This window comes from Hirundo rustica, chromosome 6 (genome assembly GCF_015227805.2).
Source record: "Hirundo rustica isolate bHirRus1 chromosome 6, bHirRus1.pri.v3, whole genome shotgun sequence".
Lineage (NCBI taxonomy): Eukaryota > Metazoa > Chordata > Aves > Passeriformes > Hirundinidae > Hirundo > Hirundo rustica.
The window spans coordinates 60603357-60631305 of NC_053455.1; the positions used below are offsets into that span (position 1 = coordinate 60603357).

At 40.4% G+C, this 27949-nt stretch overlaps 1 protein-coding gene across 2 annotated transcripts in view; it reads left to right on the top strand.

Moving 5' to 3' along the window:
* Positions 1–27949, top strand: part of SHANK2 (SH3 and multiple ankyrin repeat domains 2) — a 274396-nt gene that overhangs the window by 47106 nt on the left and 199341 nt on the right. For both annotated transcript variants that reach the window (XM_058420947.1, XM_040067120.1), the window contains exon 14: positions 14431–14497. In XM_058420947.1, the coding sequence (XP_058276930.1) occupies positions 14431–14497 (67 nt within the window). The remainder of the gene's footprint in view (positions 1–14430; positions 14498–27949) is intronic.

The window sequence follows — 27949 nt, forward strand, 5'->3', positions numbered from 1 at the left end:
CCTCAGAATTAAGAAATTATCAAAAAATAGAGCAAGAGAAAGCCCTAATTACGGGAAGGATGTGTTCCAGGGTAGTCTCTTGGATTAGATTATTTTGTTACTTGATGTCTTTGAGGTTAACTTTCCTTTTTTGGTTTAGGATTTTGGGGGGAGGGTAAGTGTCACACAGAAGAGTTTTCTTCCTATTTGTGCTGACAACTCCAACATTCTTGTTCTTGCTCTTAAAACAGCAAAAGGTATAGGGAACGTAGAAAATGTTCTGTTTTATCTGAGTGGAGTGAGTAGAGGAAACCCCGATGCCAGCACTGCAATAAAGCAGCCTTAGAATGAATTCTTTGCCATCTGTGTGTTGCTGACCCAGTCGATCAAACACCACAAGTGGAGCTGTTACAAAATTATGCAGAATCCCCTCGAGTTAATAGGATTTTGCATACTGAAAATGTTTGCTTGTGTAATCAGCAGGCAGGAACATTGAGGCTTCTCATATGTACATAATGAGAGTGGCTGTAGCTGTAGCATCTATTCCTTTGAGTCACCTCCATTATGTCCCTCCTCAGCAACCTTTGAGGGATGATTCTTTGGAGTTGCTGCTCAGAAAATTGATGATATGAAAGCTGTGCTATTCTGTGACAACAACAGGATCCAGTCATGGAGAAATTTGTGTGCTGTTTTCAAGGTCTGCCAAGGCTTTATTTCTTTTGATGAAAATGAGCGGCAGAGTTTGTATCAGGCATCAGGGTCCAATGAATGTGGTGCAATTTTGCCACCAAAAAGTAAATGTGCACGTGCTCACTTCTCACCAAATCACAGGCCTTGTTAAAGCAAGCATAGATATACCAGATTGCAGGGAGGAAAAGTAATCTGGGCTGAATTCTGTCACTCTCAATTCAGGGATCCCACACCGTGCCCACCTGGGATCGAGGTGCCCTTTTTGCCTTTTCAGCATCCGGCAGACTTAGTGTTGGAATGGCATTGCCAGATACTGAGGACACAAAAAACCTTGGCTGTACCTTCCAGTTAAGCACCTAACCTTGCAGTAGCTGCCTTTGCAGGGATGCGTTTCATCCCGACCCATTCCTGGGGTGCATCGAGTCAGCAGTCAGTGTTGGGTACCGCTGATGTCACCCATTGCTGAAATTGGCAGAAATTTTCCTGTGTTTTATTTTTAGTAATTTGAGGTGAGATGAAACCTGTGCCGCATCATTATATTATATAGCCAGTTCTGTTTATTAATCACTTACCCAGCTCATCTTGGCTGGGCCATCCAAGTAACTTACATATTTATTTTATCAGTTTTTATTTTATTAGTAGAACCTCCAGAAAGATCCTTCTGGAAAAGCCATGGAATCCCATCACCGTCCAGAGCTGCTTGGTTTTCCACATGTTTTTTTTGCCTCTAGGTTGATGCAGGATAATTAATTGCCTATCTAGCAAATATTAATCCAATCAATAGCTAAGAAATCTGAGCTTTGCAGTGTTTACAAGCTGTTGAAATGATGTGTAAGTTGAAATGAATGTACACCTTGTTTATCTGGTCTTTCTCTTTTAGTAATCAACAGCTCCATATGAATAATTCAAATGGGTAATAAGGTACTTTTTTAGATAATAGTGCTAATAGTTAGTCAGTGTTTTTAGTACTGGTGTGTTTGGATGTACAGAACAGCTATTCCGAGGTGGCATTTAGTGCCACCTTTTAACGGCAGAGTTGTACCTGAGAATGGTTTGTGTCTCAGGCATCCCTAACGATTGGCCTTTGCTGTCCCTGGATAATCTGTGTGCCTACATCCCATGGATTGCAGGAGGAGCAGCAATCTTCCAGCTGCACTGCAGGTAGAATTGTTCCTTTCAGTGTGTTGGCCCAGCCTCTATTTTCAATTGCTCACACTATTTTTTTTTTTTTTTTTTTGGCCAGATTTGAATCATTTGAACTGATATTTTCCATGCCTGGCATCTCTGTTGTTCAGGAAAACAAAATGATTCAGCTCTTTTGGAGTCTGGGCGAGGGAAAACATGTGTTGTTTTCCTCACACTGAAAAACTCTGCTGACCCACCTCTCCTTGTCCTCTCTCTCCTGTTGTGTCATGTTGTGGTGTTTAGTTTTATTTTCTTTAATTGCCCCATGTGCTGATCTTCACGTTAATAACCTGGCAGTGGGAATAGGTTTCCAGGCTGACTCAGACACAGGGGCTCCAAAAACCAGGAGTAGGAACTGAACCCATGGATCTGGAAGCTGAGCTGGCTGGGGGGAACACAGACACAACTGGGCATATCCAGCATCTCAATAAAAAGGCTTCCCAAAGCCCAGTTTAGATTTAGGGTATTGGCATTTTTAATTTCTCTTTTGCGTGAAATTTACAGGCAAAAGACAAGAAGTTCGTCTCAGTTTGGTTTTTTTTTTTTTTTTTTTTTGGAAAGGGTGTGCAAGCTAATTAATTTTAAACCCCAAATCTCTATCAGGTGCCTCAGAAAGGCATCTTCACAAATATAAAATTATGCCTCCTGCCATGCTGTTAAAATATGGAACCATTGTCTTCATGGAGCACATGAATTACAGAAAGACTTTGCTTTTTCCATTTATTTCCATTTTAGTGCCTTTCCTGAAGCACCTGTGTGAACAATGAATCACTGAATATTGGGTATAGCTGGCAAAAAATACAGCTATGAGCTCATGGTGCATTCTGCCTTTAGTCAGGCTTCAAGCTTTTTCCAGCTTTTGTCCTGATTTCAGTCAAATAATGTAACTTATTCATACTTAAAAAAAAAAAAATCTGTACAAGTGACCATTTCAGAGCAAACGATGGAATTTTCCTTTAAAAATCAAAAACGTAGGTGAGTCTCTCTATATGTAGGTACACTCAGCACAATTTCTTTAAAAGATGTATTTAAAATTAAAGTAATAATAATTAAAAAGAAAGGGAATAACTAAAAGGGGGGAAATAGATATTGGGGGAGATGGTGGCAAATGAAATATTCTTGAGAATATTAGGAGATACAGGAGCAGAAAAATACATATAGATACAGAATGGAGTTAAACTGATTCCTCCTGACTCATGGATGGTTTTGTTAGTGCTGGCTGGTCCCTCCTGACCTTGGTTTTAATCCTGTGATTTTTTTCAGAAAAGCCGCCGAATGGAAATAAAGCAGTAAAGCATAAAAGAATGGAATTATATGATTACCTTTTATCGAGAAAGGCAAAACATTGCCATGCTTGGAGACGCTAAAAATACTTAACTGCAGGATGTGTCTTTGTTTTTTTTACCACAAGCAAACTTATGGAGGAGTCTCCATGTGACCATCTGTTGTGTTCCATGTAAATGATCCAAGACCCCTTTTTTTCCCCTTTTCCCTATTCTCTCCATGCTCAGGGCTGTCCAGCTGACATGCCTCAGGTGTTGCCACAGTCAGTCCAAATCCTCTGGGAAAAATGCATCCTCTGAGGTAGTTAGAAGACAATCTGCTCTTCCACCAGAAAAAAAGCTCAGAAGTTATAAAAGGGAACAAATAAAGCAAAGTAAATTGTAAGGGTCACCACCAGCTCTTGCCTTAAAGTAAGAAAGGCTTGAGTGTGATTCAGATGCAATTAGTTGTTGTGTGTGAAGTTACAGGAGGCAGTGTAAGTGTAATTAGGATTTGTATAATCCTAATTGAAACCACATTGTTTTGAGATGTTAACACCACTCAGTTTGTCTGGGAGATAAAATTACCTGTGAGTGGGACTCGTGGGGACTTTGAGCCTGCAGAAATGGATTCATGGAGTTATGATGGTTGAGTGCTGTGTGGCATCATCTCCTGCTTTTGTGTTTCAAAACAGGCTACTCAGCATTATCTTCTGGCTATATCCAAGTTCTTGCTCCTTATAAAAATGTAGGATCTGTGCCTGCAGGACAGACTTAGCATCTTCTTCCACTGCCATTTGGAGCAAGCATTCCTGGCATGCAGTTGGCAATCCCATCTCCATCAGACTATGTTATTGGCATGGACTATTGCTAGACTGCTGTTTCCAAAGGTTTTATTGTAGTTAACCCACAGAGTTTGGAATGGAGCCACCAAATGTATTAGGTAAAATAATCACAGTGACTTATTTGCCGATGCATTTTATCCGAAGGGCTTTCCAAAAGGATTTTCAGTCGTTTGGTTTAGTATTTGAAGCAACACTATGTTATTAAGTGTTTGCAAAACCGAATCCCCAAAAGTTTCTGCTATGAAATGTGGGAAGTGTCTGTCTGCTGTGAGTAGGAAGACATTTTTCTGAAAGTGTTTGGGGGAGAAGCTGCTGATGTGGTGGGTTTTGGCTTTTCCTTGAGGTGAGGCTGCCTGGAGGGGTGGAAGATTTCACCCTACAGCAGCACAGACCCATAAACCCTCGAGCTGAATTCTCTGCGCAGCCCAATGTTTCCTGTATCACCAAGGAAAACAAAACCTAGCAAATAGCACATGTTCTCAGCCTTTTTCTAGGATAGTTCAGCTGGAGAAGATTGCATTTCATGGCTTTTCGATTTAGCATATTATTGGAGGGGATGAAGAAAATTAAGTCAATTTTGTTGCTGGCTGTTGAATCTTATCTGATTCATCTGAGGCTGCAACCTGGCTTTATTTGCTTTCAGTAAATACTCCTTTGGAACCGCTGCTCGCCCATGTAGCAGTAATAAGGATTATGTAATAACTGGCTTTTGATGGCTCTTTCCAGCTTGAGCTAGATTTTCCTGAGGAGTGAGTCTGTAATTGCAAATGTGTGTGTATCACACTTGGCTTTTACTGCTTTGTTTTAATTATTAAAACACGAGTGTAGAAAAAGGCATCTTGCTTGAGGATAACTTGCTGGGTGCCATTTCAGCAGAGAAGCAGGAAGAAGATGGAAGGCTTTTTCCTCTACTTTTAAATTAGACAGAATAATAAAATTTCCCAATAGATGCAGTGACCATGGAGGGGGCTCTACAGCCTGTACAAAATAGGATAACTTAAAAATCCAAGTTACTTCTCCTTGCAAGAAACAAGAGGAAATAAAAGAACGTCGTGAAGCAGCGAAGTTGTGCCTGGGATGGATTTGCCTGCTTGTTCCTTTATAGGTTTCCTGACATGTTCCCTTGTAGCTCTGCTGGTGTACTCAGTTCAACACTTCCTGTCAAGCTGGTTCTTGCATAACGACAACTCCTTTTGTCCTAGGAGTCGAGCCTGCATTTCAAAGCTTAGGGAGGAGATGATTTAGAAGTGATTTGCTCCTGTGTTGTGAGAAAAGGACTTAGATTTTTTTATCTTGGTGTCCAAGCAGGCTTCATTTAATCTGGAGATATTCAATCATGGCTAATTCATGAATAAGAGTGGTTAAACTTTAAGAACGCAGTTATGTGTGTTCGTGAAAGGACAGTGGAGAATAAAACACAGGTTCTGCCTTTTAAACCTTAGTAAGGAAGACTGGAAAAAGAACAAAGGTGCCTGCAGGCTTTTTAGGTGTTGTCCAGTCCTGCTAAAACAGCACTGCAGGACCTAAAAGAGACAGAAAAGGGGTCATTCAGAGTGATTGCCTTCCCCAAATTCTGCCTGGAATTTTCTCAGCCCTGGCACAGCTTCCTGGCTACTGATTGTATTCCAGAAGACCCATGGGGGCTGTCAAATCTCTTGCAAGCGAACACAGCATTTTATCAAGGAAAATGTGCCAGCGCTGTTATGCTTGCAGTGTACTTTTTTTTGATAAAGTCCAGCTGTATTTGGCTGCACGTTGTTGTGTGTTTGCTTGTTTTTAAAATATTAATTGCTGAAAAGTATTTAGGGTAAAATCTCAGTTCCTTTGAAGTGGATGAAATTCCACTGATTTCGCTGGGGTGGAAGTGTGTTCCTCACACATGAGACAGTTCCAAAGCCATACTATCAACTCTTCCTATATAATGTATTCTGCTGAATATGATTATTTTTAATTAACATTTCCTGTTTAATTAACATTTTCAGTACAGCGCCGTTCTTTTAAGTTGTACACAATTGCACAGCACATTGCCACGAATAACTTGCGTTATGCAAAGTCTTTGCTTCTAAGAGTTAATTTGCTGCAGTTGAAAAGAAGACGCTGTATTTTCTGAGGGCAAGCTTGGTATGAGTTTTGGGAGGCAAAAGCAGTGCTTGGGAGGCTGTGGTTGTAAATTTTCTTCCTTTGTCTTCACCCAGCTGGGACACTGACCTCGTCCCACTCATCGTGGGATGCTTCCCATGAGCCTGAGGCTTCCCAAGGGTGTGAAGAACGCTGGGATCTTAGAGCTTGAAAATCTAGTCTTGGCTTACTATCAAAGACAGCCTGAGTAGCAGTGTGAGGTGGTCCTCACCAGGGAAGTCTGGGATTTCTTGGAGGGTTGTGTTAGCGGAGCTGTCATTTGGAAGAGCAGGAATACTTTGCCCTCAATACCGAGGCGAAGTGCTCGTGGCGAGCCTTTGTTTAAACAGTGCTAAAATGATCCAGGGAATGCTGAGGAGCCTCACGGAAATATTGGCCCTCTCCCCATAATTTATATTTTCAGATGCTAAAACTAGTTGTTGAACAAATGTAAGGTGCCTATTTTAGGATGCTGCATGTCAATATCTGACTACAGATGGCTCCGTGAATCATAGTTGGAAGAAGGGAAATGTTAGACACTAAGATATTGTTGCTAAGAGATTTTAGTACACAGTATGCTAACATGTGCTGGCAAATTTGGGAACAGTAGCAGCAGAATGCTCTTGGAGGAAAAAAAAAAAAAATCAGTGGTGAAGAAACTGTCTTCAAAGGACTATTTAAAGGATAGTAACATTATTGTGCTTTGTTGTATCGAGACCTGACGAAGATGAAATTGGCTTTCAAGCAGATAATAGACAGAAAACATCTAAAAGGTAAAGCTAATCCTGCTCTCCAATGAAATAGAAAGTGGATATTGGAAACAAAGAGAACAAAAATTACTTTGGGGTTTGAATGAATCAAGTGCCAAGATTAAAGGTGGTGGTTGCTGATATTTTACCATCTACTGGACATCAGATATATTAATATACACATTTAGTTTCTTTCAAAATGCATATTATTGAGCTTGTATTACATTATATAATTAAAAAATGTTAAGAGTTCTCTTCTGTCCAGGAAGGAAGCATGCAGGAAATGCTGAATGTGATTTTTTTTTTCTTGTATTTCTTCATAACATTACTATAAAGCAGTTTAGGGAAATTGTCAGCATTTTCCTGTCCTGGTAGAGAATGTGGGATATTTCTACAATTAATATAAACCTTTGCTGGCTATTACTTAAAGAAAATAAATTCAATTTTACTGCTTTACTTTATTTAATCTTACCTTATTTCATTGAGTTTTGCCAAAACTTGGAAATGTTACACCTGAAAGGAAACTTCAAATAGATACAATTAATTTTATTTTCTAAAATAAAGCCTTTTAGTTCTGATCTATTTTCAACAAAAACATTATTTTTTAAAAAATGTACAAAATATTGCATAACCATAAACTTCCTGAAGTAGTCATTTGCTTCTGACATATTTCTAAATAGATGTATTACATCTCAGCTTCAGAATTGATTATTTTTTTAATAGAGTTTTGGAGTGTGAATGTGTGTCTCCGTAATTCAAGCATATATATTTCCTTGAGGTCATGTTTTATGTCATCCATATTCTATGTATTCAGCAGCACTGTTAGATAAAGACAGGGAATTGGTGATATTAATAGAATATTAATCAAGCACTTGGTTTGATTTTTACTGAGTTGAACCGAGAAGCTTCCGCTGCTTTTATTTTGCTGTGTCGTAGCCTTAAAGTCAAAAATCAACCGCAGTCCATGGAAATACAAAATGTGGGGTGAAACTTTGCCCTTTGATTTTTGCAAAGTGGAATAGGGAATTTGTTGGAGTCCACGATTGTCCAGCAGTTCTGCATTAGATTATATGGCTGTGGCAGTTGTGTAGGATTTTCCAACTGGTTCAAAGAAAGTCCCATTTGGAATTCTTAACATACTGATGGAAAACCCCTGAGGTCTGCTTTGCGATTTGAGCTCAGAGCAATGTTTGCTAGATTGTCACATTTTGCTCAGGCATTACAAGAGAATGCCTTTCCTAAGGAATCCGAGTTCCAGGTACTCGTGGTGCCCTTCGAATCAATAAACATCTCTTCAAGTGCAGGCTCCCGGAATTGCATAAGGAACCAGCAGCGGGTGATCGATACATTTCCATCCCACACCTATGGAAAAGAAATTTGGAACACAGATTGCTTCCTGCTTTTCCAAACTGAACTCCATCTGTCCCGTTGAGGAGAGTTACAAAATCCGCACACTACGCGAGAGCAGCTAATGCAGATCCATTTAGGATGGGATTTGTTTGAGCCTGCTGAGCGTGCTGGGTGATTTTGTGTCACCGTTTATCAGGGATGGAGCCTCCCGCTGCTGTGTCCTACACGGACACAAGTGGGAACAGGGTCTTGGCACTTAACAACCTAAATTTACCTTCCTGATGTCCTTAGGGATGGCTGCTGTGTGTTGATGGTGTGCTGGGACTAAATTTAAAGTGACTTTAGGCTCCAAGTACCTCTTTGTTTTATTAGGGAGAGCTTTTTTTTTTCCCCCCAGAGGACACAAGAGAAAACAAATATGTTGAAGTTTAGCTATGTTACATTTTCATTTCCCCACAGTAAACACCATTGGATTTTTGTACCAAATTAAAGAGGGGTCAGTCTCCAAAAGCTGTGGTTATTGGAATGTGGTTGTATATTTTTAATACTAAGCAAACACATCCTGATAATGATACTTGGAAGAGCATTTCTGAAAATCTTTTTGTTAAGTGATTTCAACCCTTCCTTCTACATCCCCTTGTGTTAATTTCTTACGTGCCTCTGCTGATAGTGAATCCTGTTGTGTGATGGCTGTGACTGTGTGAGTGGTGTTTTTTCATTGTTAAAATAATATAGTCCTTGGTGGAATGAGAAATAATTTATGATTTTGTGAGCCTGTGGTTTAGGTGGAAGGCAGTTTCTGGAGTCTGATGGTTACAGTCTCATTCACAGGGTTGTGTGACCTCTTTCTTGTAGTTCCCACTGAAGATGGGAACCTGTAGGGAAGATTTACCTCAGTGTCCTGTCTGTCCACCTGCATTTGCACTGACATAATTCACATTTTGTCCTGGGCAGGAGTTACCTCCTTTAATGTACAGTGCCATGCCTGAACTTACTGCCAGTCCAAGCTTTCTGGAAAAGTCATCATTCAATAAGCACTGCTGGCTGGCAGAGACAAGAGAAAGGTGAAACATCAGCCCTGAAGGAAAGAATAATGAAATGCACTTTCCTCAGGAAGGGGAAATTGTCTGGAAGGAGAAGATCAGGGAGAGAAAAAGCAGGTGGGGAGCAGTTGTGTTTTATGTGCTCACTGTGCATGGCAGCTACAATCCTGCTGCAGCTCCCTCTGCTCCCTCAAAGGCTCTGTCAGAGCTTTGGGTCTCTCAAATGTGCAGCAGAAATGCAGAAGCCTGGACTGAGTGGAATGTGAATGGACTAAGAGGCTCTCTTCAGTCCCACAAAGAAAGTTTGTCAAAGTTCGTTGTCTTGATTTAAGAGGGGGCAGCTTCAGTTTCTGTCTTTTTTCTGTTGTTTCTCTTTGGGTGGAGCTGTTTTTTCCCAAGAGTGGTAATGTAATTTAGTCTTTCAGGGACTAGCCCATAAAGCTCCAAAATTGTATTTGTTAACAGGCTACACAATCGTGCTGTAATTTAATATAATCTCTACCTGTGATACATTTCAAGAGCAGATAAAATCAATTGCGAAAGGTTAGTGCCAGGTGAAGCGTAAATACAACTTCTAGTTTCCCAAAAGGAACAAAAAGCTGCATTAGTCTGCATTAAAAAACGTAAATACTTGAATGTAAGTAAACGGGTATCTTTAGAACTGCATTTGTGGGGCTAAACAGAGAGATGGTGGTGAGTCAGTGCTACTTCTGTCTGATGCAGAGTCTGAAAACACCGTGATGCTCTGTCACACTGAAACATGTAACAGGGCATCTGGCCAGTTTCACTGTTCACACAAAGGACTTTATTTTGCCCTTATTTAAACTAAGTTTCTTTGGGGAACACGATTCAGAAGAAACAGAAATGACCTGCCTCAAATATTTAATTTCTGAATTGACTCCTGAAAGGCAGCTTAAACAGTGTTTATATTCAGAGGGAATGTTTCTGACTGCGACTATTAGAGAGCCAGGGGTGAGGATCTGTCAGTGGAAAGAGACTCACTTGTGAAGGTGACAGCGTTGAGGGTGTTGCTTCTTGCCCAGTGATGGAGTAGGAGTGCTAGGATGCTCCCACCTCCTGCCTGCTCCCTGCCAGCCCCTGCCTTGCAGCTGCTTCATTCATTCAGGTTTCCACTCGGCTGAGCTGTCCCTTGGTTACCACCCGTAGCAACTTGCCAAGTGTGGATTAAACTCCTTCCCTTCCTCCCTTGGCTTGGCAGCAGAGCATCTGGCACTGCCTGCCCTGGCAAAGAGCGAGGCCCTGGAAGCTGTTGCATCGTTTGAAAGAAACATCTGTCTGTGAGACAGCAAGTGAGACACTGGGGTGACCGCGACAGCTCAGCTTCTCCCAAGGCAGAGGAAATATCTGTGTAAACACAACCTTTCTGGTCATGCTCCATGTTCCACCCCCTGAGTGACAGCCAGCTCCTGGCTCTGCCGCAGTGAGTTGTGTCACCCCGTGGCTTCGTGCTTCAGTGTGTCCCACACCGTGGGACCTGTTTCGGACACTACATTAAGTTTTGTTACACTGGACAGAGATCGTCGTGGGAATAGGAGGAGGTACCACTGGCCGGCTGCATGGTTTTATCCTCTCTTTCTGTTTTATACGAGTTGCCTCCCACCTTCCTGTTTAGCTTTACTCTCTGCTCTCCTCTGTGGCAGACTTACCCAGGCCAGATATGTGTTATCAAAGGTAATTTGGTAATATTTAGGTGCCCATGTTAACAGCCTTAGTGGGGTCAATTAAGCTTGGGAAGGACCTGATAAGTGATTCACTTTTGGTTACTGTCATTCATATAAAATTGCCTCTAATGCTGATTAAAAAACCCAACAAGATAATTTCTACTCTCTGTACAGTAGGATGTGGCAGGGCTCCCAACCAAATGTCTGCAGCAGACAAAGATCCTGGTTTGGGTTTAAAAGCACTGAATTACTGAGTCAGGCTTTTCTGCTGGGCTTTGATTGACACCGTGCTGGGACCCTGCAGGAGAGCTCTTTCTGATTCTGGATGCAAAGTAAAGACACCCTTCAAAAACAGGGCAAAACACATAGCAGGCTTCAGTGGAAATTGTGTGAGTGATGTTTTTATTTTGTACAACATGCAGAACCAGATTTTATCATGTTTGCAGAATAACGTGACTGAGGGCACGCGGACTTTTGATGTGAGATAAATGTCAAAAGGACGCCGTGAAAGGACATTTGCTGCAGGAATGAAAGTACCTGAATTATGGCAAGATTGCTGCATATGCACTTTGAGAAAAGCTGCAATTTTTGAAGCTTCAGCATAACAGAGGCAGTAGATAGCCTCTAGCTGTAAAGTGCTACCTCCAGCCTTTCATGGCAGTATTTCATGTCTGTAAACACGCATGTGATGCGTTTTGATGACCGGAACCCATTTCCCGCTGGAATTGGAAGCAAACTTTCTCTGCAGTTTTGCTGGCTGTGCTACTTTTCCACTGCCAAGAGGAGATGCCTTGTGATCAAAAGAAATCTCAAACAAAACCTTCTTTCCTGCCATAACCTCTTAATTTTAAATCTAGCACTTGTCTACAGAACATCCTGAAAAGCAAACTATGGCTATTTAAAACCATGTAGATTATGAAGCATGGAGAGAATCAAACACTAGTATTTTCTGCCAAGGCACTACATTACTATTTTATTCCAAAGTACAAAGAAATTTAGTACAAATATAGAATTTCAGTTAGTCTGTGATTTAGGTACTTGATCAAGGAGAGAATTTCCACCACCTTCATTTGGTTCCAGCTCTGGATCTTGTGAAGACCCATTCACTCTTCCTAATATATTCACATTTATATTTTCATGTGAACTCGCTATAGCTTTAGTTTAAGACTCATTTGGATGGAAAAAGGGCTGAGGTTGCCGTGCTTTGTAACTGTACAAATTGAATGAGAATAATTTTGTCTTTCCAATTTTGCTCTGACTTTGCTTTCTCCCACACACTTTACCCATCAAATTCAAGTGAAGTGCATTGATGTTGTGCCAAGAAATATTTGTACTTTTTAACTTTTCCTTGCTTTCCGTAGATCTTAACATATCTTTCCTTCATTTTGCTGTAAGGATTTTACATACTGTTTTTAGTGCATTGAAGTGAATTAAATCTAGAAAAATCGTTCCTTGAGCTTGCTGAACCTACTGCTTGGTTCAGAAGCAAATACAGGAACAATTCTCTGTCAAGCTGTCTCTTAGTTATCTGGAAATATCTTCCTTTTTTTTTTTTCCCCACATAATAAAATGTGTTTATCACTTGAAGAGCATGTTTATACTTGAGTTTTAAAATCAGCTCAGCATCAAAAATTCTTTCATTCGAGCTCCATGGCTGCTGTCTAGCAAGTTGCCTGTCACTGCTGAATTCCCCCCTTTGTTGGAAATTTACTGCTAATTAGGGGTAATATCAGAGGGAATTATTATCACCTCCTTGCAATGCAGAGAAAACCTCAGAGCTGCACACAAATGTTGCTGTCTTGAACCTGGAGCCAGCCAAGTTGGAAGTTAAAGAGAGAGGATTAGTACAGCTCTGCTGTTGCTTTCCTAGTGCTGTTTATCAGGGAGAATCATGAGCTGCGCTTCAGAGATGCACAGAGCAGGCTGGGGGCCAGATTCTGATGTGTTATCCGTGCTGAGAAGCTGTTTCTCTCTGGAGGGGCTTCTGGGTTAAAGGCTGGCTTACCAGTGCTTAAAATAGTAATTTTCAGATGGATTTTCAGATGGTCCTGAGGTGTCAGTGCATCAACCTGCTTGTGTCCAGCCCCCCTGATGACAGAATCCCAGAATGGTTTGGGTTGAAAGGGTCCTTAAATACACCCAGATCCACTCCTTGCCATGGGTAGGGACGCCTTCCACTCTTCCAGGTTGTTCCAAGCCCCATCCAACCTGGCCTTGGACACTGCCAGGATGGAGCAGCCAAAGTTTGGGTGTGAAATCTTCAATTTCAGGGATTTCCATATTAGTTTGTTTCAGTTACTGGTGAATAAAATTGTCCATTCTATTTCCTAGGCTGAGTGCAGAAATAAGATCTTACGCTTGTTACATTCGAAGATACTGCTGACATTAACTGTACTTCATACACTCCACGAGTTCATTTCAGCATTTAGGTCTTCCTTTGCATCATTCTTCATACGTAGAGGAGAAGTCTGAGATTTGTGCCTCTTCATTGAGAGGCCCAAACCAGCAAATAATTTTTTTTGGTCATCAGCTCAGAAATTTGCATTGGGTTTTTAATAATTTCTCATGTCAGACTTTCTTGGATATAACCAAGAGAATCCTAAAGCAAGATTTTTTAAATACATATTTTTTTTAACCTGCACCCTGTAGATGCAGAAGTATCTATGAGAAATGTGAGCCCAGCTTATGGCTTGCACATACATCAGGAAAGCCAGAGTGCTGTTAGAGAACAGGATCTGTCAGAGCTGTAAAATGGAGCTGCAAAAGATACTTCCTTGATATTCAGGGCAAGAGGAGAAGAAGAAAAAGGGAGAAATCAGCAATGGCAAAACTGGACTGCTTCCCTCACACCTGTCGGAGATGGTTTTCTTTTCAAGTCCATTTATATCAGAATTCAGATCTGTGTTCAACAACCAGGAAATAAAAAGAAAATTGTTATTTTAGAGCCCGATGTATTTAGGCATTTTAAACTCTATACGTGCATACGCTTCACCAGTCTCTCTCTTTCTGTTGTGTTTTTTGGTGCCTTAGTGGTACCTGAATACTGGTAGCTCTTGGTCCTGGTTCTCTCATGTACTCTGCGTTTCAGCTCCTGAATTTGTTGCTCAGGTAAGGAGCGAGGCAGGAGAAATTAGAGGGAGATAACATCTTCAGTGTGTCTCCTGCAGCATTCCCCACACACCCATACAGCTCCCAGAGCTTGGGGGATGCTGTGCTTAATGTTCACTCCTGCCTTGGACTGCCACCACGTGAAGAGCAGCAGCTCTTCCAGCAGCCTCCTGAAACTGCCACCATCACAGCATTCCTGGGAAATGGGCAGCAGGGGGACTGGCAGTGCTCTTACAAACAGATTAAGATCGCATTTCTTGCTGGTGTTTCAGATATGTGTTGCAGGACGAGAGTAATAGAATCACTCCACTTTGTGAAATGAAAATGCGTTTGTCTGATGTATGGCAGTGGTGTAATGCGTTTTCCTTCTTAGCAAGTGATGACAACGTATTAATTGTGCCTGTTTTACAATCCTTTAGGTGGCTATAATAGCGGGAAATTTTGAGCTCGCTGAATACATCAAGAATCACAGGGAAGCTGATATTGGTAAGCAAAATATTTACAGACTCTGAAAATAAGCTTTGCTTGTTTGTGCCAGGATTTTGCAAAGATGTTATAACTGATTCGATGTGTGATACAACCACAGGGCTGGTGACATTTCAGGGAGGTTTGAAAAGTAACTCTTTTAAAAAAAATGCAGATGAGGAGAAAGCTGAAATGTTTTCAAAAGTATACTCTGAAAAGGAAAATGTGGTAAGTGTAGGTGCTTTCTAAGTATTAATCAGTCAGTTTGTAATAGACTAAATACACATCCACTTCCCTGGAAGAGCCAGATTGGCTCTTGCCAGGTTGTTTTGGCCTCACCTAAAGCTGCTCTCAAATGGGAATAATTGATCAGAAGATGAAAGTGGGGAAAGATGCTTCTCTATAATTAAATGAATATATGGCAGAAGCCAGCTCCTCATATCCATGAAAGCATTCACTCTCACTGAGTTTGGTGGGATTAAGGGTAGTGACAGACCTCAAGGGTCCCTGACAAAAAAAACCCCAGGAGGCTCTTTCAAGATCTTTTTAGGTGGAGAGATTTGCCATTAAAATAAAAGCCAGTTTGATACAAGTGATACCGAATACAGTTTAATAAAATGGGTTAATACACTTTAATTCAAGTTAATTCAAGTCCCACAGAAAAAGAAGAAACAGATCCTGGAGTTGAACAAAAAAAAAGCATTCCTTTTGCAGCAGGAGGCTCTGTGTAGTCACCTGCACTGATTTAACTCAGCGAGGCAAATCTCTGACTTGTGTATTTCATTTATATGGGAAATTAGGCCAGCTCACATGAAATATAAAACTAAGGACACGGATTAAGGACTACTTTCCCTTTGCCTTCCTGGCGGTGTATGATCTGCAGGGATATGGTTGAAAGTTCTGTGGTAATGTGAGTTCTTGTAGCACTTTCAGCTCTTGCAGTGTGCACTCAGAAAACTGTGGACAAAATGCACCAAAGTCGTAACTTCTGCATAAAAGTTCAGAGATAACCTGGAGGGGATTTTTGTTTGTTTTTTGTTTTTCCCTGGGATAATAGGATAGTTCCATTCCATGTAAGAATTCTTCATCCTTCTATATTTATTAATAATCTGTAAAACATGAACTAAAAATGAACACATTATTAGGTCAAGCATCTTATTGTTGTTTATATTTACATACGGGTAATGCTTTTCTTTTAGGTGTTGTTTTTTTTTTTTTTTTTTTTTTTTTTTTTTTTTTTTTTTGGCTGACTTGTAGGATTTGGTGATTTCTAGAAAAATGTTTAGAAAATACTTTCTATGGGAAGATTCTCCAAATTTTTCTGATGCCTTCATTTTTTGCCACTGAAAAATAGAAACATTGGTACTTCCATTATTCACTTGCATTTTTTGCAAGACAGTGGATTGAGCATGACCATTTAAATGAAAAGATTTGTCTTAAAGAGTAAACATTACCTTGTGTTATTTCCTCCCACCTAATTTAATTGAGCTGGACATTTGTCCTTTAAGTTTAATTACTTATGAAAAATGAAGTTGTTGAAATGTCCATATTTGGAGTGTCTCCCAGTAGGAAAAAAAAAAAAAAAGAAGAGTAAATCAAAGAACCAAATCCTGAGCAGAAAGCCTGAGAGCTTCTGTGATGATGAATGTGCAGAGTGATGTCAGCATTTCAGCTTCAGCAGGCTGGCTTTTGCTTCTCGTGCTTGTCTGGTTATCCACTGTGTTCCAATAGTTTTGGATGTATTCCAACATTTATCGTTTGAGTAATGCACCTCCTTAGAGGCAGCAGAGGGGGAAGGAATAGTGAAGAGCTTGGGAAGTTTCCTCAGGAATATGAGGGAGATAATTCGTACTATCAAATCTCCTGAGAAACTTTTAGTCATTCATCTCTCAGAAAGTATATTTTTGGTTAGGTTCTGAATTTTGATACCGAACCAGTTCATTAAATTTTGTTATTATTTTAAGTTCATTTAATAATCCTAATCTCTTTGCACTTTGTAATTATTTTAGAATCTGCTTCAGAAGCAGAAAATTCTGGTTTACAGCAGAGTCACGAAATCTCTGTCCTACAGATCAAATCACACTGAAATTGTTCTTCTTTCTTTAATTTAATTGTGAAGCATTTACATGAGACAGACATGAAAATTAGGCATATGTAAAGTAAGTTTCTTCGCAATAATCGTAAGACTTCCAGCTTTTCTGGAAAAAGAAGAAAAATACAAAATTTTATATTTTATACAATAAAAAAATTTGTTTACTTATTTTAGAGCCAAAAAAGGTGAGAATAATGTCCCATGGATTCATGTGAATAAACCTGTTAAAAAAAAGTCTTGCAAGGGATTCCTGTGGCTTTAGTCCAATAAACCCCAGCTGGCTGATTCTACCAGGAAAGTTCTTACTCCAGGCTGGGATGAAGTAGTTCTGTAAGACTGAATCAAACAGAGAAGAAAAAGGAATCTGAGGACAGGGAAAAAAAAAAAAAAAAAAGAAGATACCCATAAAGGATTAAAGACAAGATCCATATTTCCTTGGATTTACGTCTTTCATGAGGGAATCCCTTTTGTTTTCTTGGCAGATGTTTGAAAGGTGACTGGAAACTGCTGTATAATTTAAAAAGTAATCCTATTTGAAACAAATTACAATAGTATTTTTCTTAAAGCAAGAAACCCTCTTACCATAAGGTACTTAAAAACTTGTTTTACAAGCAGTATGAAACACTTAGTGTGGCTTCCCAGATTATTTCAATTCATCACGCCCCCAAATTAGTTTTTTTGATGAATAATAACAGCACTAGAGTAGCTTATTTTAATTATTGGTTATTTTGGAAGTCTTTGGGACCCAGAAGCATATCCCAGCTCAGTGACTATAGCTGCATATTCTTTTCTGCCTTGAGGAAGATCTTATGCATATCCCTGATGTACAGCAGTTGCGCACCATTAAAAATAATTAATAATAATAGTGTCCCTTTAAAAAACTTTTGTTTTTAACTAGCCATAGCACATATATGACTTATTTAACTTTATGCGTTTATTTATTGCAAACTAAGAGAAAGTAATGGATTAAAAGATGTGATGAATAGAAAAGTTAATCCCTGATTGTTTTCATCCAGCCTGCAGCTGTCTGTGAGTAAATGAGCACAGCAGATTTAGGAAGCATTTGCTGCACAGAATTTACTATGGCTTCTATAGGATGGAGGTACAAAACCCAATCATATATGTAAGAATTTTGAGCTTTCATTAGATACAGATATGCAGATATTAAGTATGTTGCAAGCTGATAATCCTTTGGCTTGGATAACCTATTTTTAAATCTCTCTTTTGCCTTGGTTCTTTGTGATGGGATGAATTTTCAGACGGACTCAATGACATGGGTTGTTCTTCCTCAAGTGAACAAGGTTTGTTTTCTGTTGTGCATCTCATCCTTCAGGAGCTCTGGAGCTAGGAGTGATAGGATCCTTTTGTCTGGTTTTTTGTTTGCTTTAGGAAAATGAAGCACATTGAGCTGGTGTGTGAGTTTTTGGTAGTTGATTAGCAGACTAACTAATACTTGGATACTGTTGCTAGGCTTCAAGTCGGAGTTCCTGTATTCCTGTATAATTATGCAGAGAGATGTGTGTGTGTGATGGTTTGTCTGTGCTTTCACATGGGTGTTTTTATTTTGATAATTTTGAAAATCTGCTAATACAGTCTGTAGATGAGTTCCACATAGAGAAATGGCTTTGAAATTAAACATTTTTCAGCTATGAGTAAAAATGTGCGTTTTTTTAAACTGGCATTGTGACTGTAAACATAAGGAATGTGTATTTTATTGTAGAATAAGCAGAACAGGTATTTCAGAACACGAGGATATTAGCGTGGTTTGAGGTGGAATTGCTTTTCTAACTGATTTTCTTTAATTAGGTGAGAGTGATTGAGGTCAGCAATCCTGGTTTTTCAGCTGCAAGTATTGCTATTGAATGCTGGCCACCCCAAGGAATATTATATTTGTTTACTTATTTATTTGGGCTTGGGGAACGGTTCAGTAAGTTTGATTTTCATCAATCAAATGCCTGCAGAATACTCTTCAAGCTGGGGGAAATCAGGTTGAGACAGATAACAGCAGAGAGAGGAAAAGGCAGCAAAGCAAAAGGAAAATCTACAAAATTGTCGGCAGCGTGCAGTGACTTGTTCTATTTTTATCACTTGTTATTTAATAGAAGCAAAAGGGACAGAAAAATCTATTGTAGCCCTGTGCAGTTGTCATTTGGGAGTAACGTTACTTGTTTCAAATGTTAGTGAGCATTTAACGTGGAAAAAGGATGATATCTGTGTAACCTGGATGGCAAAACCACCAAGATGTGAATTTCCCACGTTTTAAATGCACATTGTGTGGTAGGATATCATAATTCCATGTTCCTTTTGCAATTTCTTCCAAATATCTGTGCTAAACTAATAATTATTTCCCGTGTCCGTAGAAAAAGACCCCGTTGCACTAATGATGTTTAGGCTGGGTTACAAGCAAACAAATTTCAGCTTGGGCTGAAATAAATCTGTTGCTATTATTTCTCTGTTTTCCTTTGAATGGTTGCAAGGAATAGAATTTCCTGTGCTCAGTCTTGCTATGTGGCAGCAAACAAATCAGAAAACTGGGTACTGTGTGTTAATGTGATTACATACTGAAAGGTAGGGCAGAGCTTGAAAAACTTACTGTGGTTTTCCTTTTCCCTTTGATCACAAGTGAGTTATTTCTGTGCGTGCACCGGTGCAAAATTGTACGGTAATTTGCTTTATTTCCAAGTTTGAACTCCATTTTCAGTAGCTGGTTGCTCTTGGCCTTTGAACTTGTCTTTGAACGTGTCTTCTGTGCATATAACAAGGACCACAGGCTGAGGCATGCAAATCCTGTGGCGTGTGGCCATTTCTGGGACTTACTTGAAATTCTGAGCAGGAAGGCGAGGAGAGAGCTGGTGCTATGTGTGAGTGCTGCTGTTAAGTACAGCTGATAGCAGAATGCTCTGGCCTGGTTTTGGAAACCAGCCTGCAGCGTGTCCTTGCCACCTGCCAGGTAGGCACCGGCTGCCACAGCTGCTCCTCCTAGGGTTTATTTTACAGACTGAGTCAGAAGAGCCTGGCACTTGAGCCAAAAATAACCCACTGGAGGGATCCCAGGCTGCTTCCAGTGCCCTTGAGCTAGTTTTGGTCTCAGGCAGAGCTCTGGGCTGAGCAGTGGCTGCAGGTCACACTGGCACATCCCCTGGAGATGCCTGGGAGGGAAAGGAAGGGGAGGAATTGCTCCACGTTTGAGCCTTGCCCCAATCTTTACACGCAGATCCAAATGGCTGAAAGCGTTTCCAGGGCTTGTAGCTCCCACCTGCCCCCAGTGTGGCTCACAGCCAGCTGCCAGTCCACTGGCTCCTCCTCAGCAGAAATGTCTCTCACCTTCTCTGCACCTTCCAGCCTGGGACCATTGTACCCAGCAGTTGCAACTGTGCTGTTTTTGGCCACATTCCTGTCATCAGAGCTGTTTCCTCAGAGTCGGGTCAGAAACCTTTCCCAAGCCCTTCAAGGGTTTTGCCTGCTCTAAGACACAATCCTTTCACCACCAGGGGCTTTTTTTGCCTTTGGTGTTTTTTAAAAAATAGCTTTCAGTGTCTTGCCCCCACTGAGGGACTGTACAGGGGAGTAAAATCAGAGGCCATGTACGGAACTAGTCCGAGTCATGGAATTAAAAAGAGAAAGAAAGCCATAAAACACAAATAGAAAAAGTGATTCAAGGATGCCAGGGTCAGTGGTTCTAACAGGGACAAAAATGGAATGTACTCTTGTATACCAAGCAGGTTATCAAATGAATAAGGTTAATTTCTTGCTTTACAAAAAATAATTTAGTGGGTTATACTGTCCTCAAAATTCTGATAAAATCCATAAAAGTGTAATGTCACTGAGCTCAATATGCGAGACAAAGGTCAAGTTGGGAGCAGAGAGTGGGGCAAATACCCCAAGCCCCTCCAACACTGCAATTCTGAACTAATATTTCAGCCAAACTGGAACTTCCAATTATGATTTTCACTTACTCCCTGTGAGTGAAACTCCCAGTGTTGTTCAGCCTGGTAGTTGGATCCTTCTGACCTCTGTAGCTCCCCTTGGAGGCACTGGAAATGGTCAGCAGGTGACCCATCCCTCGGGAATCCGCTTTCTGATCCAGCCTGGTGCCTGATCCTACACCAGGATGTCTTTGGGACGCAAGGGAAACTATTAGTTGAGGAATTGCATTTGGCTGAGGTGATGTAAAAAGAAAATAGCACTTTTGAGTTTATCTGTGCCCTGAAATTTGCTCAGTCACCTCTGATTTGGTTTTATAGGTCATAGATCACAGAACTGGAAGGGGTTTATGTGATCACGCTGTCTGACCTTCTCACGGTGCAGATTGCAGCTTTCACATTAACTAACTCCTGTTTGAACTGGATTAGAACCAGCAAAAACATTCTGCCTTGTTAAAGACCTGCAATACTGTAAATAGGATGTGGAAAACTGTGTCCAGGTCTTGTGATCTGATGGGGCTGGATCATTTTGTTTCAGTTGTTCTGGAGTTGATCACCCCTTCTTTGAACAGGCATAAATAAAGAAACAGGTTTCTTGAATCACTCTGACTGCTGCAGCTGGACCCTGAGAGTGGCTGAGACTCCTGAACTGTGCTTTGTCAGTGCCACATTTTCCTTCCTGGGCAACTCAGAGCTGAAATATTGGAGAGGAAAAACTCTGAGGTTTAAATCAGATATAGGAAAGCACCACGTTTGTGGTGGGGTTTATTTCTACTGTAGTTTGATCAGCATTATCTGAGGGACCCTCTGCTAACTTTTCTCAGGCTCCACTAAAATCCATATCCCTAAATTTGCTGTGGTCGTGTCTTTTTGAAGAGGCTGTGCCCATTGGAAGTATGTGATCTGTGCATTTCAATCATTTTATATATATATATACACATCTCAGTGTAATGAAACAGTAGGGTTTGGATGGGCACACCAACATTAGGATATTAGGAGACCAACGGTTTCTGAGATAAGGGATGTGTCAATGCAGCTCTGGGTTATCAAGGTTGCCCAGTAAAGGATGCTACAGAAGGAAAACTGTTTGAAGAGCCTCCCAGAGAGTTCTGGTATTCCTCAAAAGTTAATGTGTTTTCTTTAAATCATTTTTTCTACATGAGCCTCAAGAGCTCTCTAAGATTGTGTCAAATGCCACGCGGGATTTCTAACAGAGGAACAGCGAAGCCAGGTCAAAAATAGAGGTAGGACAAGTGGAGAAAGAGATGTGTGCAGGCTCCCAGGGCTCTCTATTCCTTCCATTTACAATGGTGAGAACACAGGAAAAAGAGATGAAAGCACATGAAATAAATGCTAGATTAGAAAAAAAAAAAAAAAAAAAAAAAGGAGGCAAAATAAAGATTGTTAAAAATAGTCAGGAATGATTCCTGAAGAAAATTCCTGTGTTTCCCAAAGTAAATGCAGAGATGAATTAGAAACCTAGCAAACAAACCCCTCACCAAAAAACCCCAAATCTCTTCCCAAATCCCTCCCCCAAAATCCAAAAACCCCAAAAGAAAAAAGAGAAGGAAAAATAAAACCTCAGGAAACTCTGGGTGTAATGTAGGTCCTTATGCTGAGCACTTCATCACAAACCTCTTTATGCACCCAATTATTTCCTTTCTGTAATTAGGCTAAAAGTTAAGACTGATGGCACAGGATTGGGTTTGTAACTTGTGAATATGTGGATTTTTATGTGCCATCATTGCTTTATGGAAAAAAATTAGGTTCAATATAACTCCCATTTGGGGAAGGTAGAAACATCCATGGAATAATTGGATCTGGATGAGGAAAGCCTTCCAAATACAGATGTAATTTTATTAATTTTCCAATTGTATGAAACAAATACTTGTATCTTAAAAATAACTTCCTAGGAATATAAAGCTGAATATTTGCATGATTTCAAGGCTACTATCTCACTTTTAGATTGGTTCAAATAAACTTGAAAACGTTAAGTTGGAATATTCTATTGCTAATATTGGACTATATAATTACTAATCTCTGTTTATATTTATTTGCATTACACTGACTCCCTTCCTTGCAACTCCTCTTTCTAATATGCTGAATTTATATTGACATCATTTTTAACAGCTCAACATAGCAGTTTTCAGTCAAACTCCATTATTTATAGAGATGAAGTTACTGTTCTGTTTTCCATTCAGTATACAATGGTTTGACAACTTAAGAAGTGAAACTTCACTGAAGAAATTTGTTTTAATGCCTTGTGAATACTCTGAATTTAATAACAATCTGCTACTGTCACAACTTGGTGAAAATTGATCTGGTAATATTCAGCCTCTTTAAAAGGATGTGGTTTCATCCCAGAAGCCTGTTTGTTTGTGGGAGGAGGGATTGTAAGAGAATAGGGACAGTGCTGAAGGCAATCTCCCCCCATGAATTGCAGCTGCATTGACTGCCAAAGAGCGCCAAGAGCCTTGCCCTCACTGAGGTCACGGGCGAAGTGCAAGGAGCATGGGTGTTGTAAAAGTTATAAGAATGGGTTGGCTGCTCGAGGGTCGCTTGGAGTCTGCTGGCCATGCTGTGAGGAGGAAGGGTCAAGCAAGAGACAGACAAGGTAAGATGTTCTACACGGGACAAACAGGGCTGGTCGTGTAAGGGATAGGAAGGAGTTAGCTGGTCCTGCAGAGGAAAGACTTAGGAAAGGCTGCAGAGAAGGAGTCTGTGTTGTATGGAGCTGTCCATGGGGAGGGTACAGAGAAAAGGTCACTGCACTATGAGGTTACTGGCTAGCTGATGCTTGAAGCCTTCTTCGGTGTCAGTCGTACCTCCACTGTCATTTGTTGTCAAATTATAGCTGAGGCTTGATAAAGGGACAGGCAGAGCTTTGTAATGAGTGTAATATTTCACACTGTATTTCTCACTGCTCACAATATTTCACGCTGGTGCTGTCGCTCCATTTATATCTCAATCTCCTGGGCTGGCTCTGAGTCTTTCCTGTGGAGCTCAGGGTAAGATGCAGCTTTTACAGTCAAGGTCTTGTCACGCTGTGGAAGGCATTTTCAGAGTAAACACTTCGAGTATTTAAATCAGGTCTCCTTAAGAGATTCCAGAGAATCCAAACCTAATGATGCTACTTGAACCTTTTCTGTCATTCCCTCTCCCTTTTAATGAGCCGGTGTTTGGAGATTTTTATTTCTCCAACTTTATTTCATTGCTGTATGCCCTGCATGGCTTGGGAGATTTCGTAGTGTCCAACAAGGTTGTTTCCTTAGCGAATCTCCATTCTGCTTTGGTTTTCTTTTTTACTTTCCCATTCTATACATCTTGATAATTTCAGATTTTGAAGCCAAAAGCCTTCTTCCATTTTCTAGGCAGCGCTGCTGAACTAATTGTTCATAAAAGGCGGAATTATGATGCCACTTTCATTCAGAAAAAGTTGCAGAGTAAATATTATCCAGCCAAGTGGCTCTAATTGGGTGAAATCCCCACTGAATGAAAACAAAAAAGGATTTATTTTATTGAGGATTTACAACCTTAAGATTTTATTGTCTGTAATTATGTGGAGGAATCTCTGGTTTCTGTTTTCTGCTGGCTCCAGAAGTCCAGATTTTATTCCTCCTCCTATGTGTTCTCTTACCAAAAACCTCATTACTTGATAAAATTCCATTCTCTCTGCATAATCTTTCACATTCTAGCATTTTCATCTCGGGAAACAGCCTCTTACATCTCTTGAGAACATCTGAGGTAGCAAAATTTAACATAAATTCTGTGATGCATTTTCAGTTTTAAATGTGCCTCATCAAATCTGTAATTCAACACAGATCGGTTATTTATCCTGAAGAATTTATTTGTTGCTCCCGAAAAAGACCTCCCAAGTGCAGGCTTGCTGGTCTGTCCTTTGAGTCCATTTCCTTTCTTTTGGCTTCCCCCTCAGCCATGAGCACTCCTGGGATTGCAGGCACCAGGGAGTATTTGTAATTTGCACTCAGGGATTACGACAGGCTGAAATTAATGTTTCCGTGTGTCTTGCTTGCCCTCTTCCTGCATTACCCACCTATGGGAAGCCCAATCTTTCTGCTTGTCCAGATGTCTGGGGTCACACCTTGCAAGAACCCAAAAGACAGATTTTTTTTGTGTGTGTGTGTGTTAGTTGAGATTTATCTTTCTTTTGAGGTCTAAGCTTTTTATTTTGGGTCAAAGCCTGGCTTATCTCGCCAGCTTCATTACCACACTTGAGAATGCCAGGTGCTAAAGAGCTCTATTTTTGCTGTGCAGATCAAGTGTGTCTGGTTTCTTGTGGCCTATTTTTACATAATTTTTCATTCCATAGCTTGGAAAAGCTGTGAAGGGAATGAAGAGATTGTAAACAGCTAGAGAAAACTGCTATGATATCATTACAGGAAAATAAAGGGGAAGATCTGTCTGTGAGATTGCATTTCTTAGAGGGCATGGAATTAAAATTAAAGGTGGGAAATGATGCATATAAAAACAAATAGAAGAACAAGTGGAATACTACATTCTGTTAACTGTATTTCAGCAGTCAATTGACTGTTTCCAGATAAATCCATGAAAAATGCCTTTGAATAAAGGATTCTCAAGTACTAGTGGCTCAGGTACTTATCTGCTCAAAGGGGTTCTACTTCTAACCTGTGTTCCCCTGTCCTAGAAATGAGCGGGAAGTAGGGATGTTGGAGGGAGGAAAGGAGATGCTCTGGTCCTTTGTGACCCACACAGGGACTCTGGCACTGACCTGGCTGCAGGGGCGAGCACTGGGGTCCTGCTCCATGGCACAGTTGATTTTCCTGGGGTGGAAACCCAAAAAATCAGCAAAGACCACTTGCAAGTGTAGCAAAAAGGCAAGAAAATGTTCCTTGAGCTGGGACCAAGAAAAAGTTTGAGGGCAATACCAGTTGTTTTTTTTTTTTTTCGCATGCTCAGAGGCAGCACCTGAGAGGCCACAGTCTGGGAGCCCTGAGCTTAGTTTTGGAGTGTGTTTAATTCCAGAAGCTTCACAACAGGGAAGTTGTTGGTGTAGCCTGAACAGCATCAGTGTGGCTTGGGGAATGCTTGGAATGAGGTCACTGGTCTGCCCCAGCAATCATGATCACTCCCTGATCAGCTGTAACATCCAGAGCATCTTTTATTCGGCACCTTGCACTCGAATCCTGGATTGGATTTGTCTAACTGCTAATTTCACCCCAAATAAAGAGATTATAATTTTTTCAGCTGGTGGCATCTTGCCTGTTTTGGATCACTTTGCCATTTAATTGTGTTTTCTTTCCTATTTCTTTCTTTTCTTGTCACCTTTCTTCATTTTTCTTTCACTTCTGTCAGAGCCAGCTCTGTTCTGTATTGTACTTCTGTGCTCTCCCAGTCCTTGCTGGGTTATTCAGCTTCTGTTCCCCTGTAAGATAACAACCCTTTCTTGCATCTGAGGAAACGGCAATGATTTCTGCATATGATGATTTTTTTGCTTCCCTCAAGCAATTCTTTATAAAACTGGGAGATAATTTGGATAAGGAAAATTATTCCCTCATTCTAAAAGTGAGCGAGGCTGAATTCCAGCCCCATGCAGGGTAATCTTTGACACCTTTTCAGAGCTTGACTGACCCAAAACTAAAACTCTTTTTCTTTTGCAAACACTTCTTTGATTGGATCCAGGAACTTCCACCTTTTGCAAGGTCTGTGACATTGAGATTGGAGTTTAAGAATTAAAAGTAGTTAAAAGTGATCTCGAGAGTCTGGTGACTTTATTCCTTTCCACTTTGTACCGTTGTACTTAGGACAGAATACTTTTGATCTTTTGATCCATTAGCATAGCAATGTTTATTCAGACATCTTCATAAGCAGCAGATGAACATTCTTGCATGTGAAATTAACCAAGAGAGGGGAAAAAAAAAAAGGAACTAATCTAATTTTATTTCAACTAAATGAGAGCAAATTTCATTAGCTAGATTGCTAATACAGGACATGCTTTAGGTTTTTAACACAGCACTGTGTTTTCCTTTTTGTCCCCTTTTTGTGGGGGGTTTCATTGCTGCTTTGGCTGTGCATAGTGAGAGGACAGAAATTTTCTCATGATGGTGGGATGGAGGTTTTCCCTTTCATCCCCTTTCCTGACAAAAACTGAAGCGTGAAGCCACCCTACCTCCAAAGCTGGTGGAGCTTTCTCTCCACATGCCTGAACTGTAGGATTTTTGTGGGGTTTTTCTTTCAAGTAAGAGAAGATCTAGCTGAGTCAAAATCCCTGTGGACTAACACTGCTTCTCTTCCTTCTGTGGAGTCCAGGCTCTTATCTTAGAAAGTACATTTCAAAGTTACGTACTGGCAGAAATTTTATGCAGTAAAGCATAGTTTTTGGCGTGTCCAGGGATTTGGAGGGAATAGTGCCTGGGAAGAACTTTTTTGGTCAGACGGTTGATTTAACAGAATTTGGGATTTTGTTCATTGTTTTACTTTTATTTTGTTATTTCTGAAAAAAACCAAACCAAAACAAAAACACACTGTGGGATTATCCAGTGTGTGTTTTTGTCCGCCCATGGCTGTGTCCAAATCACCAGCTGCAGTTTGTTCTGTGCCGGCTCAGGAGGGAGAAAGTTCAAATGGCAGGGGGAGTTTTTTTGGTGTCTGAACTCTGTTATGCAAGTGACAAATCGAGTTCTGCATTAGAGAAGTGTAAATCTGGATAAAGGCCACTGAAATTATTGCGGATTTAGGCTAGGGCCTTATCTTAGGGTGTGTTTGGTTTTCCTGTTGGAGAAGAAAAAACACAAAATCTTTTCTTTTTTTTCCTGGCAGCTGCTGGACTGTGTCCTGTGCCATCTGAAAAATAACTGTGCAGATTTAAAAAATCTGCTTCTCTTCTGGTCTTCTGTCCAAATGAAAAAAAAAAAAAAAAAAACACCAAACCAAAAAAACCCCAACCAACCAACCAACCAAAAAAAACCAGAGGAAGCTGGGTGTAAGGAGTTGTTTAAACCCCATTTATTTGTATTTATTATTTGGTAGCAGCATGTTTTTGACACAGGAAGATGAACTCTAATGGACTTCTGATATCCAAATGTTGGTGCTGATCTGGAGCTGCATGTAAATCGAAATGTAAAATTTGGGGATTATTTCTGCCGTAGCTGCTTTCTGAAGGAGCAAGTTGCAATGACATAAGCTTTGTATCCAGTTTGCCTGTGTCACACCAGCATATGGCTCAGACACTTTGCTCCCATCCCCAACAAAGCCAGCTCCAATTTTAGAATATCCTTTACTGCATCTCCACTTTTTTTAAAAAAATATTTCAATTTTTAAAAAAAATTTTTATTTGCAGCATTTTAATAATCATGCTCAAGTCCATTGAGCTTTGTGGGAACTAAAAAGAAATAGGAAAACAATGAGTCATTAAAATACATAATGTCGAGGATTAAATTCCTCATTCTGGTGGAATAAGGGAAGGTCATGCAAGTATCC